This window comes from Necator americanus, chromosome III (assembly GCF_031761385.1).
Source record: "Necator americanus strain Aroian chromosome III, whole genome shotgun sequence".
In the NCBI taxonomy this organism is placed as follows: Eukaryota; Metazoa; Nematoda; class Chromadorea; order Rhabditida; family Ancylostomatidae; genus Necator; species Necator americanus.
The window spans coordinates 32,118,147-32,134,289 of NC_087373.1; the positions used below are offsets into that span (position 1 = coordinate 32,118,147).

The 16,143-nt window shown below is 40.3% G+C and overlaps 2 protein-coding genes across 4 annotated transcripts; one reads left to right on the forward strand and one right to left on the reverse strand.

Moving 5' to 3' along the window:
- Positions 1–293: 293 nt before the first annotated feature.
- Positions 294–14,105, reverse strand: RB195_011661 (uncharacterized protein; the record flags this gene model as incomplete). Of its 3 annotated transcripts, XM_064193184.1 has the most annotated exons (9): positions 294–443; positions 2,965–3,100; positions 10,058–10,129; positions 10,701–10,805; positions 10,861–10,967; positions 11,443–11,527; positions 12,578–12,704; positions 13,871–13,961; positions 14,031–14,105. In XM_064193184.1, 9 exons carry the CDS (start codon positions 14,103–14,105, stop codon positions 294–296), a joined length of 948 nt encoding a protein of 315 aa, XP_064050767.1. The 3 variants fall into 3 exon arrangements, with proteins under 3 accessions (XP_064050767.1, XP_064050769.1, XP_064050770.1); XM_064193185.1 differs by lacking the exons at positions 294–443; positions 2,965–3,100 and having other exon boundaries at positions 10,054–10,129; XM_064193186.1 differs by lacking the exons at positions 294–443; positions 2,965–3,100; positions 10,058–10,129; ... (1 more) ...; positions 10,861–10,967; positions 11,443–11,527 and having other exon boundaries at positions 12,535–12,704.
- RB195_011662 (uncharacterized protein) lies at positions 4,531–8,066 on the forward strand (the record flags this gene model as incomplete). The annotated part of the gene is made up of 4 exons (XM_064193187.1): positions 4,531–4,726; positions 5,980–6,093; positions 6,182–6,266; positions 8,015–8,066. 4 exons carry the CDS (start codon positions 4,531–4,533, stop codon positions 8,064–8,066), a joined length of 447 nt encoding a protein of 148 aa, XP_064050768.1.
- Positions 14,106–16,143: the final 2,038 nt, after the last annotated feature.

Genomic DNA, 16,143 nt, shown 5'->3' on the forward strand with positions numbered 1-16,143 from the left:
TATCCCATCTAGATGTTCTTTAATACAAGGACAAAGAGGTCGCCCTGTCTTGCCAATATATTGTTCGCCGCATGTTTTGCACGAAATCAAATAAATTACACCAGACAACATGCAGTCGCCTGCCTTACCAAATGGACATATTACACAGTTTTGAGTCAGGCAAACGCGATCGTACATTCTGTTTCGCACTAACTGCTTCTTGAGATTTGTGGGAGGTATTTCCATAACTCTCACTTGGTCGTCGAGACCACACCTAACCAGACTAGCCCTTATCGCCTCACTCAGGTCGTCGGTTACAAAAGTAAGCAGAAATTGATCTTTTTGGAGTCATCCACCTTGGCGTAATCTCGCTGCGCAATAAGACCTGGCCTACGAAGTACATCAACATTGTAACCGTCAGAAGATGTGATCCGCTGCGCTAGGTTAACCGCATCGATCCGCTCCTGGACATCAGATGTTACCCTTTTGGCTGTACTAAACATGTTCCGAATGACTGATTTCTTTGTTTTCCAAGGGTGAGCCGAAAGACAGTGAACTGATATGTTTTTGCTACTAGGTTTTCGAAACCATCGTGTATTCCACTCATCGCTGGACCACTGTATTTCCACGTTAAGGAAGGACAGCCAATTTTCTTTGGGTTTCTCCCTTGTAAACCGTATGTAAGGGAATTGCTGGTTTAGAAGCTCGAAACAAGTGTCCATCTCGTCTTGAGTGGGACATATAATGCAACAGTCATCAATGTAACGACAGTACAAGAAAAGTTTTCGTTCCAGGTTGGGTTGTTCTATTTTGGACATGAAAGCACTGGGTAGTGTGGGAGCTGGTCTTTGCCCCGTGCCCAAACCCCTGACCTCTGTAGTAGTGTCCCGACCAGCGAAATATGAAGCACTTTAGACATTCATCCAGGAACGTCATGATCGCCTTATAAAAAACCCGTACAGGGTTAGAATGTCTCGCTGTTCTACGAGTGACTCGAACATGGCTTGCATTGCAGCGCTGTTTGAGACATTGGTGTAAAGAGAAGTGACATCGAAAGATTCAATTACACATTCTTTTCCCAGCCTCTTCGAAGTTGCTCAAGGAAACATGTTGGGGTTGGATAAATGCGCGATAACATACTTAAGGAACGGAACAAGTATGACGTTTAGAACTCACGATAACCAGAGGGTCCCTAAAAAAGGTTAAAGTGCCTTTTTCAGGGATCCCCTGGTTTTTTTTTTGAAGACCAGTTGAGAAGAAGTTGAGAAATTTAGCATTTTTCTCAACTCTTTCTCAACTAGCTTTTGAGAGAAAACTATAACTATCTGGAAGAAAAAATGAATTATGATGGCGACACTCTTTCTCTACAACATACTTTCAATCTAATTTCTTTTTTTTAAGAGCTGAGTTATTGGACTTTGTTTGAAGTCGCACAGATTTTGACGCGTTACCGAAAATGTGATATTTCGCACTATTCCCTGTTGCGAGATTATGGTAGCGTGGTTGAAAAATTCGAGGCTATATTTTGATAGAGCATTAAGGAAAACCTTAAGGAAAACTGCAAATTTTGTAGTTTTTAGTTAATTTTCTCCGTAGATGTTATGATTCTCTAAAAAGGTAGCTGAGAAAAACGTGAAAATTTGAGGCAAAATTTAGAATTTTTCTCTAGGTTTCAAAAAACTAGGAAACAGAGAGGGACCAACCTTTGTAGAAATATAGAAACCATCTCTTCCTACAAGTCGCAGCCAGCTCTATTGCATGAAATTCACTTTGAGCGTCGATATTCAAAAACTCGTGGAGCCTACTTTGTACTAAGAAAGAAGAAAAATCAAGACCTTTGCGGTGCTACTACTATCCATAATTGCGCCTGTAGATGTCTTTTTCCCCCATCAACAACATCGAAATTGCATTTTCAAGTGATAATAATACATTAATCACTGTCGGATGAGAAATGTGCTCTTTCAACTCTCTTACACTAAATGCAAAAAAAATCTCACTTTTAGGGACTGATCCCTGACAGTCGCAATAAAAACGCGAGATATCACTTTCCGCCCTCGAGTGTCGAGGATAATTGTTCATCAGTCGACTCGGGCCGGCTATTGATACCGAATACTCACTCTGATTCCTTCTCTCCTACTCAGTATATTCCATTTTCTTGGCGGAATTTTTATTTAAAACAACTCACTTAAAAGCAAGGCCGCAAGGCTTCATTCAGAACGCATGTGTAATTTGCACTCTTTTTCTTTCCTTCGTACTCTTAACCCCTCGCATTTACCCTGATCCGGATGTCCTCCATTTATTTAGTATTTTCTCAAACTACTCCCGTACCAAAACGTGTTTATACCAGCAAAATCTTTTGAAAATACTCCACGCCATCTATTTTTCTAGCATTTTGCATCACTAAATGTAAGTTTATTTGAAATCGGCTATCCACTCGTTTTTTTCTCCTTGCTCTCTTCATTTTTTTTCTCCTGTGCTGAGGAGAACCTTACGACCCTCTCCTTCTCCGACAGCCCTCTTACGACCCCTGTTGAGAAATTCTCAGCGCACGCTTGACCCTGCACGAATTGTATGTAAAGTTGCTGTGGTGCTTATATTAATATCATAGGAGTAGACTAAGTGGCATAGAATGCGTGGAACTTGAATTTTTCATCACTAGAACGAGTTCAGAGGATCATAACTTTTCTTTTTAATTAAGGCAGTTCTAGTAACGCACAGTTTTATTTGTGTGATAACACACATTTTTACAATTTTCAGCATACGCAGAGTAAGCAATTCAATGTCTCGCATCCACTCCAGCTACTGCTGATCCAGTGAGTCTTTTTGGTCAATGATTGAGGTCTCTTGATTTCTGGTAATGCTGGTTATGGATTTCTTCCATGAACAGTTTATGGGTATTCACATCGTCATACTCCAAGTCCTATTCGACGATCACTGAAAATACATTGTATGTATAAACAACTGTTCTTCATTTTAAATACTTACTTTTATTCCCGTACTTTCTTGGTATACATGCTCCACAGGAAAGAGGACAAACAATATATTTGATCTCTTCGTAGTCGTTGCAGTAAGTGAACAACGACCAAAAGCGACATCTCCAATTATCGTCATAGCAGGGGTCCTGAAAACATGTATTGCTTTTAAAGTCTTTAGCGCAGCTATAATCAAGTTCATAGGACTCTTCTGTTTTCCACTAACATCAGAAAAGTTGTGAGCGAGAAACCTATCATCTGGAACATGAGGTAGTTCCTCTAAAAAATTTGTAGTCAGTGAGTTAATGAAGTTGTACATCATCATAAGAAGTAATTTCTTTCTGTTCTGAGTCTTTGAATTTCAGCGAAGATTTACGTTGAAATATGTGCTCCTTTGTTAGATGTGTGTCCTCTACTGTACAGCCATTCAAAATTATCATGTTGTATAATAACGGTCACGTACGTATTTGTACGTTGAAACGATCAATAGAAATTAAATGTAGTGGCATTTTGTGAAATGTGAAACGAAATTGAAGGAGGCAGGGAGATGCCTAATAAATGTGCCCTGGGCAGCAAAGCAGTGAGCTGGGGTGGGAGAAGCCTCACAGCGTCGAGTTGGTGCGTCAGCGCCGGAAAGCGATAAAACTTGAACAGGGAGCAGAGTAGAACTGTTTCATTGGTGTCAAACTGATGCGTCGTCGTGCATTAATTCGAAGCTCATTAGCCAGAAAGTAAACGAGACCGAGAGACAACACCGACTACGAGAGCTGTGAACCACTGCTTGTGTTGCGTTTCACTCCTATGCATTCCTTCGCACATCTATTTTCCTGCACGTTTGCCTTAGGTTGGTAAGATACTCTCTTCAGAAATTAAAAACACACGTGCAGACGGTTGCTTAAATAGCTCCTTAAATAGCTGCTTAAAACTGCTTACAGTTTACGTCTGCCATTGCACATTACCTTTATCAGTACAATGACCACGTTCACGTCGTTTTGTGTTGGCATCAATGTTAGTGTTGTTTTATGCGCTCGGAAAGGGGAGAAACAGAAGAAGAACCTATGCTTTGAAGTGTTTTCAAATTGTTGCGGTAACGAAGTAATACAGGCGCAAAATCAAGTTTGAATATTCTCCAAATGTAGGACTCATTGCATTTAAAAATAAACCTTCGAAATCTTTCTTCATTGTGTGAATTTTAGAAAAAGAACAGCACAGAAAGCGTTGTTAGAAAAAACGCAGGTTTACATTTACAGAAAATGCCACTACATTTAATTTATATTGATCACTGAACGTGGGAGAAGAACAAGAACACAAGAACGAGAGTTGGAGTTCGACTTTAGCCAAACGTTCAGACTGGTACTCTATAAAACCGCAACTACTGGACACAGTCACGTTCACGCCATGTTTTGTAAACAACAAGCTTTCTTTGAGTTTTGAGCTATGAGGTTAGTCGAAAAGGGCTATCGCGATTAGTTGTTATTAGCAGCGCAACTCTAACGACCGGTGCTCCGCTAACACCACTGCTCTATTTCAATATTGGTCGCCTGCTAATAAAAAGAGTAGTGCACGACTCAACTCTACAATGCCAAGATTCGAAGAAGGTCAAACTTCTGGCTCACTCATCACCTGTCAATTATGTGGTCCTGGGTACACTTTCGAAGCAGGAAGAGCACTATGTGCTCGAATCAAGGAGCCCACATATAGAGTCGCAAAATCAAAACGATCATCCTTCAAGTGTTCATCGCAGGCTGTGGGCGTCATGACAATACCGCTGTCCAGTTAGCAGTCACGATCATACCACGCTTATCCCTGTGACCAACGAGCTGGGGCCAGATGAAGACACATAGACCTACGGGAGGTCGGATACAGATGATCAAAGAGAACGCTATTGTGGACTGTTCTCTAATGTTGCCCTTGGAAGGTCTCTTTATTAAGTTATGTCTTGTCGGATGACCAGGGGTTTAAGGGAATAGGTCACACGTGCTTTTTGATTCTCCAGGCTCTGAAGAAGGAGATAACCCAGAAACGTTAGCCAGATCGATAACAATCTTGCTCATCTGCTCAAAATAAGTAGTTTCCACTCTGCAATGACAAGATTCAACGAAAATCAATCTTAGAACTTATTCAGCGGAAAACATTCTTTTGCTCGAAGATAGAAGAATGAAGTTGGTGAGTGTAAAAAAGATGTTGTCTTTAAAAAATACTCGGATTTTAAATTTATATCAATGCAAACTTCATGATCGGTTCATGACTCCATCCGTCGAGCATTGACTGGACACTTCTACGCTTTTTTTTTTCTACGCTTGATCACTACACTGGGCCAGTTTCGTGGACAGTTTGATATTCTTTTAACCGTCTGTTATGTTGAATCTCCATATTAATACAATTAAAGTTCTATTCTCTGCTCCAGTACAGAAATTGTTGAGTTGAAGGAAGCCGCATCAATAACAACTTCCGAATTCTCCGGACAATGCAGCACGAAAAGACACGGATGAAGAGTTCTGAACCATCGGCGAAACGACCTCATACTTCTCCTTTCAAATTTTGCAGGACTTTTTATTTATCTGATTTTTTATTTGTAAATTTTTTTCATAGACTGTTGTTTTTCGTCTAATTTCTGGACGGGTTCCTTAGATTGCGTTATGCGTAATTCAACGACGCAATCATGAGGAAGGCAGATCCTTCTACCAACACACTTTCAAAGCTCTTCTATCGCAGCTTCAAAATACCACAAAGCTAGCTTCATGATAGAATGGGTGTTTTATCTCCAAAATTGTCGTATTTTAACTTTATATTAACGCAAACTGATTGGAGACCTCAATATTAAACTCGGTGGGAAAATTCATAGTACCACCACAATCTCAAGGTGCACAACCGAAAATAAAACACTCGCCAATTTTTGTTCTGGAAATGGGAACCCCTTCATCTAATGGAAACCCACTTTCGTGAAAAACCCAATAGAATGGACGCGGATATGGATACCTTCAGAGATGATGATTAAGAAAGGGTGCCATTGATTTTGTCTTATCAGCACACTTATATTTTCCTTGCAAGCAACCAGTAGAACAGTCTGGCTTCCGACGCAGCTTCTGCACCCTACACGATATTCATATCATCCAAAAGCTGCTGGAGATACTGGCTGCGGGTAGAGCATTATCTATGCACTATTACGTTGAAAAGTGTTTATGCAAAGATATTTCGCCTCCTCTTTCAAGAACATCCTACTTTTTCAGTCTTTTTCGCCCCTATTGTTCTCCTCAACGAAGAGCTACAGAAGCCAAGGAATTGCTATGAAAGGTGTTGTCTGAAGCATCTCAGGTATCCTGATGATTTTGTACTCTTTGCAAATAATACATCAAATTCATGATTCGAGAACTGGACCAAGAATGAAAAATTCTTGAAGTAACGATAAATTTCTTGGAGCCACCAATAATTGCCAAAGGTGAAAAAGCACTGATGCTCGTCGATATCCCTGACATTTGTAGTTTTTGTTAGTGAAACAGCTTTGTTTACTTGGAGAATTTGTGTCTTTTGACAGAATTTAAACCATAAAAGAATAATTATTGGAACTCGCTTAACCGATCCTTCTCTTATTTCATTAACACAAGAATTCAGTGAAGTACAAGCTACGTTTTCACTCTTTATAGTCTACAAATCTGTTACGTGGAAACGCTGCGAGACTCCAGACGCCAAGAGGCACTACTAAAAAAAGGATTGTGTACCAGAAGGACATGTTTTAGAGAAAAAAAGGCAGATGGACTAGAATGATCAGTGAATGGTCATCTTTAAAGACATCACCCCACGAATGTGGGGTGGTGCGGGTTCCAGGTGGGTTATGCCTATACGGAGCCGTAGATTATGGAAAGAAAGATGATTCCGTCTATTTCTTACTAATTGCCGCAAAAAACGGCCCGGAAGATACGACTTCGGGCGTTCCGGGGCGCTATTTCCTATAACGAGTTCAATTGGAGCGCGCTGCATCTTCGGACCGTTTTTTACGGCAATTAGGAAGAAATGGACGGAATCATCCTTCTTTCCATAATCTACGACTCCGTATAGGCATAACCCACCTCGAACCCGCACCACCCCAGATTCGTGGGGTGATGCCTTTAAATCAAAGAGAGAAGTTGGTCAACAAATAGTAAAACGGAGAGACTCGTTCGTATAAGCGCGGTTGGTTTTGCCCTATGGCATCTGTAGTTGCAGTAGGGCAAAACCTTGCTTGCTCTTGTTAAAGGCAGCATACCACGAATCGAGGGTGGACGGATTTCAAGTGAAGTATCCGTATACGGGGTCGTAGATTATTGAGACCGGGATGGTTCCGCTCATCTCTCCCTGAATCACTGCAAGCAGCCGGCCCCTGAATGCTGTTTTGTACGATGCCTTCTATTGCAGCGCGCCACCCTTGCACGCATAGCGTCCCTTACTGCCTATCGGTGCTGTCCGAATTGATTGTCGAATTGAATCGCATGGCGAAAGCAGCACAAGGGGTGGAGCGTTGCAATAGATGGCGTCGTACAAAACAGGATTCTGGAGGCGGCTGTTTGCAGTGATGTAGGGAGAGGTGAGCGGAAGTACCCCTGTCTCCATAATCTACGACCCCGTATACGGATACTCCACCTGAAATCCGCACCACCTCAGATTCGTGGTATGCTGCCTTTAAGGCATATTTGAGAGAAAAAAGACGTTGAAAAGAGAGGGATATCGTCGCAGAGTCGCCGAATGAAAGGCAAATAAATAGATTGCTTGGACTTATTGGAATTAAATAGGTAACAGACACAGAAAAGTTTGAAATTGGAGGTTTTTCATCAACTTACAGCGATCCCCAAAAAGTCTCGACCTGATGTTAAATGAGCATACATACCATAAACAAGCTTTATCATCGTTAGTGGACAAATACCCGACGCAATTTCAGCACAGATCGTAACGATACAGAAAGCAAATAGTTAAAGCTCTGTTGTGAAAGACAAACGCATAACTGACACACACGCACACATAACAAAGAAAATAAATTGGTTAAAAATGACTGTTATTGAAGAGCAGTACAATCCAAGCATCATTTTAAGGCAAACGAAAAATCATCCAAATATGCGGATGCGGCCAGGTCGTCTTCCGTAGTTGCCAAAAATAAGAGAAGTGTACGGTGTCGCTGGTGAGGTCAGTTGGTCACTGTTCTGGTAAAGAGGAACTACTCATTTTGTACATGTAGCGCAACTGAACATCCAGTGCGATTTTTGAGATCCAAAGAGTTGTTTTCTTCACAAATTTTATCACTGTTAGGGATGCAACTAACTGAAGTTAACCTGCTCATTATTAATTTTCTTATAATGCTCTGAAGCAGCAACATTTAGTGCATGAAGGTACAAATTATTACAATCATAATAGGGGAATCTCTTACCTGATTTTTGTCTATGATTGAATTTCCATTGATATTTGAATTACACTGGTACAATTTGTTTATCTTCCTCAGGTCGCCATCGGAAAAAGCGATTCTTTGACCCATTCGTTCTGCACCGCTCTTAAAAAAACACTCTTCAGAATGCCAGATTACTGTAGAAGAAGAGCAAAATGGTGGGCGACGTCAGTGATTCCCGACCATTGGTCAAAACATTCGCTGTCCATGAAAAAAGGAAGCACGTAGAGAAAACCAGCGACTTCTCAGCCACCAGCTTTGTCAATTGGGTTTTCTTATCTCCTCTTATTGCTCTTAAATTTCCTCCGTAGTCACTTCGTATTAGTGTTTTTTCCTTTCTCATGAATCTTTATGTTTGATGATATTAGCTGTTGCTACAGTATCATTGGCTGCTTTCTCCACGCCGAGTCTAATGATTGATTCCCTTGTCTGTATACAATACAGTATAACTCGGCTAAATAGCAGTATCTCATTTTACTACCCCAAAATGAGCAACATGTTTGGGAACCTGGGTGAAAATAGACATAACAAGCGAAATCGTCGAAGGTCAATAGCCTTCAAATAAGTGACAACTGTTAGATGGTTCGGCCCGCTTCTTATACAAGTGGTAAACAACAACTTTTTTGAGACAAAAATTTTCCGTTTTTCCGGACACGTTTTTCTTGCTGCTGTTTAAATTGAAATTTTGGATTATTTTGGATCAAATTTTAAATTGTTCGAAGGCATTTCTATAATCGTCATCAGATCTTCGATAAAATTCCCTATATCCTATGATGCAACATCTTCAACAACGTTTCTATGCTTGAAAACTTTTAAAAATGTTGCTATCAAACTCGACGATATCCTGAGAATGCGCTAGCATTGCCTAAATCGATGAATATTTTCTTTATTATTGTTACATAGGGTTGTGCTTGTTGCCTTACATTCACTGCAGAACACAGGAAGAGATTCACAGTAAGTTGTGAATTGTAGATGAGCAACTCATATTATGGACAGAGAGAAAAGAGGAACAAAATGGATCCTTTTTTCACTGTGCTGAACTGGGTAACGGCTGAAGGGGTGCCTTGCTGGCATCACTCATCGCTGCAGTTCACAGTGTCTCCACCTCGATTCAGACCGCTGGGTCCATCGCGTACCTTCGAGCGCAGCTGCTTACGCAGCAGCACCGAGCGTCACGTCGTTTCGACCCGAGTGAAGTTAGTCAGTTCAGTTCGCTTCGAAAGGACCTGACGCCTGACGCGATTGCGTTGCGGCCGCGCTAGATGAAGGACGGCAGAGACGGTTATTGCAATCGGGATGGGACCATCGTTAGTTCCACTCGGACAGCAGAGATGAGTGACGATAACGAGAGTCCCATCTCGATTGCAACCGTCAACTGTGCCACGACGTTTCGAGCGCAGTCCCTTACACAACTGCAGCAGGATTCAGGTCGTTCTAATCCGACTACACTAATAAAAGCATCAGCAGAATCTTTCAAAAGGAATACCGTAATCAGCAGTTATAATTGGAATGCACAAAGATACTCTTACCTTTCGTGGAACAATCGTTTTCTTCCCAGAGCCACTGAAAGCGTATGGTCCATAGTGCATTATTGATGAGTAGTCGTATGGCTCATTAAGATGATCGATAACGTTAAGATTGTACCCAAAATTAGTCATGATAGCGTTCTTTAATAAATCCATAGCTTAAGTCTTACTTTTCGAACTGATCATCTGCTCCATTTTGCACATTGCGCCAAACTATTTCAATGTATTCATCTCTGTCCTGTCTAGAAAAATAATGGTTATTAATACAAGTCAAAGGAATCTACAGAATAAAGGAAAGAAATAATTCATGAAGAAGAGAGATCTTAAGGATATAGTCTAGAATTTCCCCAGTTATTAGATATGTAGGCCTACTTTTTAGGCTGACTAGGAGGAATTGAACATGAACGCGCTCGTACTCGTAACTTACACCTATCTTTTCCTTGAGATATCCCAACATCGTTAAAGGCATCACCCCACGAATCTGAGGTGGAACGGTTTTCAGATGGAGAATTCATATACGGGATCGTAGATTAAGGGGGATGCTTCCGACCATTTCTTCCTAATTGCCGTAAAAAACCCGAAAGATGCGGCGCGTGCACAAGGCTGGCGCGCTCCAATTGAACTCCTTGTAGAAAATAGCGCGCCGGAACGCCCGAAGCCGTATCTTCCAGGCCGTTTTTTACGGCAATTAGGAAAAAAATGGACAGAATCACCCTTCTCTCCATGATCTACGATCCCGTACACGGATAGTCCACCTGAAATCCGCACCACCTCAGATTCGTGGTATGCTGCCTTTAAAGCAAAAAATCTCACCTGCTTTGTTCATGGAAAAAACCGACAGCGTGCATGAGCTCGTGCACAATCGTACCGACTTGAATACAACCCGAGTCCAACGAAAGCGGTTGACGTCCGCCCGTCCTTAATGTGGATCACACTAACCAATGCTTGGCGTCAGAAATACTATGGGACTTACTTGCCGACCAGACTGTAACATCCGTCGTCGGGATGAATATAAATGTAGTCGACATGTCTAGAGACGTCACGTGGAACAAATCGTACGCAAGTTTTGTCGTGATACTCCTCAAAATCCAGTGTTTTCGAATGATATCTGTTTAATTTATTTTAGTTTCTTTCAATCTTCAAAATTTCACGCAGTTCCGGCAACTGGAAACCTGATTGAGGGTTGCACCACAGCAAAGTTCTTTTCAGAGCTATGTGGGAGTTAATGCTTGAGGTATTTTGTTTCCGTTATTGCATTACATTACATCCATTGATTTTTCTCCTTAATTTTTATAATACCATTCAATCTTAGCGAAGTTCATCAGTTTGAAAATCTATATGTTTTTTTTCTATTTTCTATTTATTTATTTTCTATTTTTTCCCTATTTTCCAATATTCCCTATTTTCCAAACACAAAGCGACTTCCTCTTATTTCATTTCAACGTTCCGCAAAAAAAAAATCCCAGCCACAGAAGTACCTGCACCAAGCTGATTGTTTTTTGACTTTATTTTTCATGAGCATAATATAAATAATTCTGAATAATGTCCTCAATACCTGCATTGCTTTCGCTATCACTGATCTCGAATATGCGCCATATTGCGAGGACAACGTATAGGGAATTTCACCGTTTGGCCATCGCCTGAAATACCAGAACCCCTTAAAGCAGCACTATATTTCAAGGCAAGCGCAATACACTTTTTTCAACAAAAATAAAGGATGAGACATGAGAAATAGTGCTGTTCTCCGCCTCTGGATAGTGAGAATCGTTTTCAACAATTTTTTTCTAACAGTATAAGGGATAAAGTCTCTTGCGTGTCAATCCGCTTGGTATGCGCCAAAGCATTTTACTGGCATTCACGATCGTGGAGGATTTGGAACACGTGTTGACCTATGCAATGACTTGCAAAGGTCAGCCGTTGTTCAAATCAGTGTTTTTATCCTCTCAGACAGGTTTGGTACCAAATTATCGATTCCAGAGGGATGAAGGACTTGGTTTGCACTAGGGCGATTTCGAACTATTGACCGTGCGGCCACAACGGACATCTTATACAGATCCGCCCCATTTTTTTCAATCACAAAACCGAATTTTAACAAAGTTCGAAATGCTGCCACTGTGATGCACCACGCTACAATTTAGATGAGAAAGGATAGCATTGCTTTATAAGTGAAAGATTGACATTACACGATTTCTTGCAAATCCGAAAAGCAACCTTAGACGAACTGAGCACACTTCAACCTACAAATTGTACTCGTGTCACGTTTCTGGCTTTTTTGTTGCCCATTTAGGACAAAAGTGGACGCTAGCGATGCAAAAATTCTAAAACTTTAATGTAAAGACATTTCGTGATAGCTGCCTTCGAGGACAAATCCTTGCTGTATTCGGCTTCAAGATAGGGTACATTTCGATAGCAAGCAGTTTTGATTCGTCTGAGATGAGGGTCCAAGGATAGAAGACACGAAAAGATTCGTTAAAAACTGTTTTGAGACTGTAGCGAGGACAGCGTCCACGAACTTCTTTAACGTTGAGATTTTGAGGTTTTGGCAGTTTTCAGCGCTTACGTGGTACCAAACAGCCAGTAAGAGAACCAGAAGTATGAAATGGACACAACTTTTATGTTAAAATGTCGTAATACTAGTAGTAAGCCGCTATTCACAAACTAAAACGCATATATTTCTTCCATAGGCATACCTGTATGCCTGCCGAATAGCGTTCCTTCCTAGTTTATTGTTGTCTTCGACAAATTTCTTCAGATTTTCCATAGCAATGTCTCCTTCCATCTTGTTACCCATAGTTGGATCATCTTTCACTTTGATCCCTGAATTTAAATTTAATAATATAATTATAATTAATTAATTTATATAATAATATTTTAATTCAATTTTTTCTCACAATGGTACAATAGTGATATAGTTTATTTAAAGTTCCGTTCTGAATCATATCTGTTTATTTTGAATCATATACTGTGCTCATCCTCTAGAAACTCGGATCTGCAGCAGTTCAGCCTCAGCCTCCCATGCTTGCATGGCATCTGTGGAACGTATGTATGGAATTTCTGTGAAGAGCAAAAGCTCGAAGAAGGAACACACCTATTTTACGTCTTACTTTCCAATTCTATATTTCTATAATTAATCATAGAGAGAGTGGATAGAGAGGGTGTCGCGCAGTCGGTAAGAGGTCTGCTGTGGCCGCATGGACGATGGCTCGAAACCGCCTCTGGGCCAACCAAGCCTTTCATCCCTGCGGGAACGGATTAGTTGGTACTAGACTTATCTGAGAGGATAAAAACACTGATCGCTCGGTCCTTGCAAGTCATTACATAGGTGGCACGCGTGAAGGAATCTCAACGAATGTGAATGGCAGTAAACCGCATTGGACCCTCCCCAAGCGCATTGACACGCCAGAAACTTTATCTTTTACCTTTTCAATCAGCATAAAAATCTTAATCGCCCTAAAAAACAACATGGGAACCGCTATGGTTCCTACGAGGAACGTTAGAACGCTCCTCTACGTATACGTTCTGATCCCCTCAGCAATCTATTCATAGGTCTCACTTGAATAAGCAGTCGAGGAGAACTCATTGGCTTTCGACCGCTGCGCAGCTGGATGCGGCGCGTGTACAAGTGGAGCCTTGCAACTGAAATCGTCGTGAAAAACGGAGTCCCTCACACCGCTTTTTTTTTACTATGATTAGGGAGAGATGAGCAAAACCGCTCCTGATCCCGCAATCTACGACCCCATATACAGTTAACCATCGGAAATCCATATCACGTCAGATTCGTGGGTTAATGCGATTAAATACTTCCCCTAAGACAGAGAATAGCTTCATAGTGCCCCGTTAGAGCATGTATCCGATCAGTAGATAGTTAAGTCCAGCCATCGAGACAGCAGTTGTATTTTGATTCTTCCACTTTTTTCTTAGAATTACAAAACTTGAAAAGGCTCCAAGACAAACTTTGTCGTAAAATAACTTATAAGACATACCTATTTTTGTAATATCTCTCTGGGAGGTGAAACTCCGGAAATCCTCATCGGTTAGCACGGTCTCAGTTTCAGGCATACTCTTGTCAATGACCTCAAAAAGTGATAACTATATGTCAGGCAGTTGTTAATTTGAAAAAATGGTATATCATTCATCACTTACATCTTTTGACGAGATAAGACCGGGACCCGCTAGAATGCTCTGGACATACGAAAATAGGAATAAGTACAGAATCATAGCAATTTTTTTAGAGAAGGGATTTTTTAGAAGGAGAATAGGAGTAGAAGACTGGGATGGGAATAGCTGAAATGGACAGTCATGTCAGTCAACGTCAAGAAAAAAGCGATGAAAGCGAAGAGACTGCATCATTGAAGAATGAGAAGCGCTCAGTTGATCCATGTGAGAATTAGCCTATGACTAACGAACGAAAATATAAAGATAAACGTTTTTCAAAAAGAGTCGAGTATTGTATAGGTACGGGGAAGGAAAAGAAGAACTGGAAATGAAGAGCAATGGAGCATTTAAAACCATCGTATTTAGCCACCATTTTTTTTATAACCATTTATTTATTGCACCGAACTGCTCATCTGGTACTTGTGATCCAACCTGATGCGGATGAGGGGAGAGGGGATCTTGCTGACGTGTGTGAATGCCATGGGCACACAGCTTGCTTATGATTCGAGAACTTGCACCGCTTCAGGAGACCTGGTTTTCTTCCAGAAATGAAATTGGAACACAATGCCAAGTTACTAATTTTTACTAATTTTCCCGTCTTTCTTCTGCTTATAGATTTTCTCTCCTTTTCTTCATTTCTGCTCTTTCTAATAAACTATCAAGCTTTGGAAGCTAATAAATAAATAAGTAAATAAAGTCGAAGACAGTTGACAGTATCTACTGAAAGTAGGTTTTAGTGTGTCTTTCGGGGCGTGTGGGGGGAACGATCAACCTTTTCAACTTTACAATTTTAGTCTCTATCTTTTTCCTTCTGATGTTTTTTTTATAGTCTGACAAAATTAAGATCAGTAGTCTTCATAACAGTTACGCACATAAAATGATCGAATTGTTACTGTAAGGGGACGAAAAACTATGGAGGGAGATTGTGTACGGTTAGAAACTGATTTCAGACGAAATTCATTGCAGTCTCACAAAGTCTGGAAATTTATGGATTTTTAAGAAGAGGCATATTTCTGTCCGTTGGATCACTCGAAAAACGCTACTCTCATCCCTGGGACTCACATATATACTATGACAAAAAAGCTTTCTTTTCAAAAAAAAAAAAAAAAAAAATTCTGAGCTGTGTCCGCTTCAACCACTGCTTCGCAAAGCCACCCACGTAGCAGTTCAATCCCATTTCAGCCTTTTGATCCACGATTTACTCCGAAGTATAAAATTTCAATTTAAAAACAAAGGTGTTGATTAATGATGGAAAGTAGTAGGGATCTCTTTTTTCAGTATTTTTCACCTACAGATTTTCCCCCTGCCTTGAGGTGTAAAACTGTTGTTAAATAATAGAGAGAAGAAAATTATACTGAAAGAGAAGAATTGAGTTTTTTTTAAATTTTATTTGGTTTTTTATTTTTATTCAGCGGGTTTTTTTTTATTTGCTCGTTAAAATGAAGATCTCATGTGTTCTACTAAGTTCTATTTAAAAAATGACTTCTGTTTTCTAAGATAATTATAATTTCATTTGGATAATTACAATGTGAAAAGAAATCCGAGTTTGCCTCTTTCGACAAGGTTCTTTGTTTGGCTTAAGGAATCTCTAAGCTTCCTACGACGACTACTGAAGGAAAATCCTTCAGTAGTCGAACATCTATGTAAGTCAAACAGTCGTCGAAATAAGATAAAAATAGAAAGAAGACCTAGTACTGACGAGCAGAATCACTACAGCACAGAATTTCGAAGATTCGACGAATTTTTGGGTTTTGAGCTATTTTTATTCCTGGGAATTCTCTAGATTACAGTAACCAAGGTGCTGATCAGATCAATCTTCTTATGCTATCAAAGAGTTGAGTGCTGGTGCTTTTTTTTTCGACGTAGGTGAACTATGTTGAAGTTAAAGCAAATCGACTTTGATGTTTACACAAACAAGAATTATTTGAACGCCGCTAAATCACCTTACTTATTTAGGATACCTGCTCTATGAAAAAAGACGAAAAATGGGAAAAAAATCATAATATTGGGATTTTGAACACAGTTAGCCTTGAAGTGATTCAAATCCTTATTACCATCAGTTGGAGTCGCACCTACATATAGAGGGTTTTCGACAAATTCA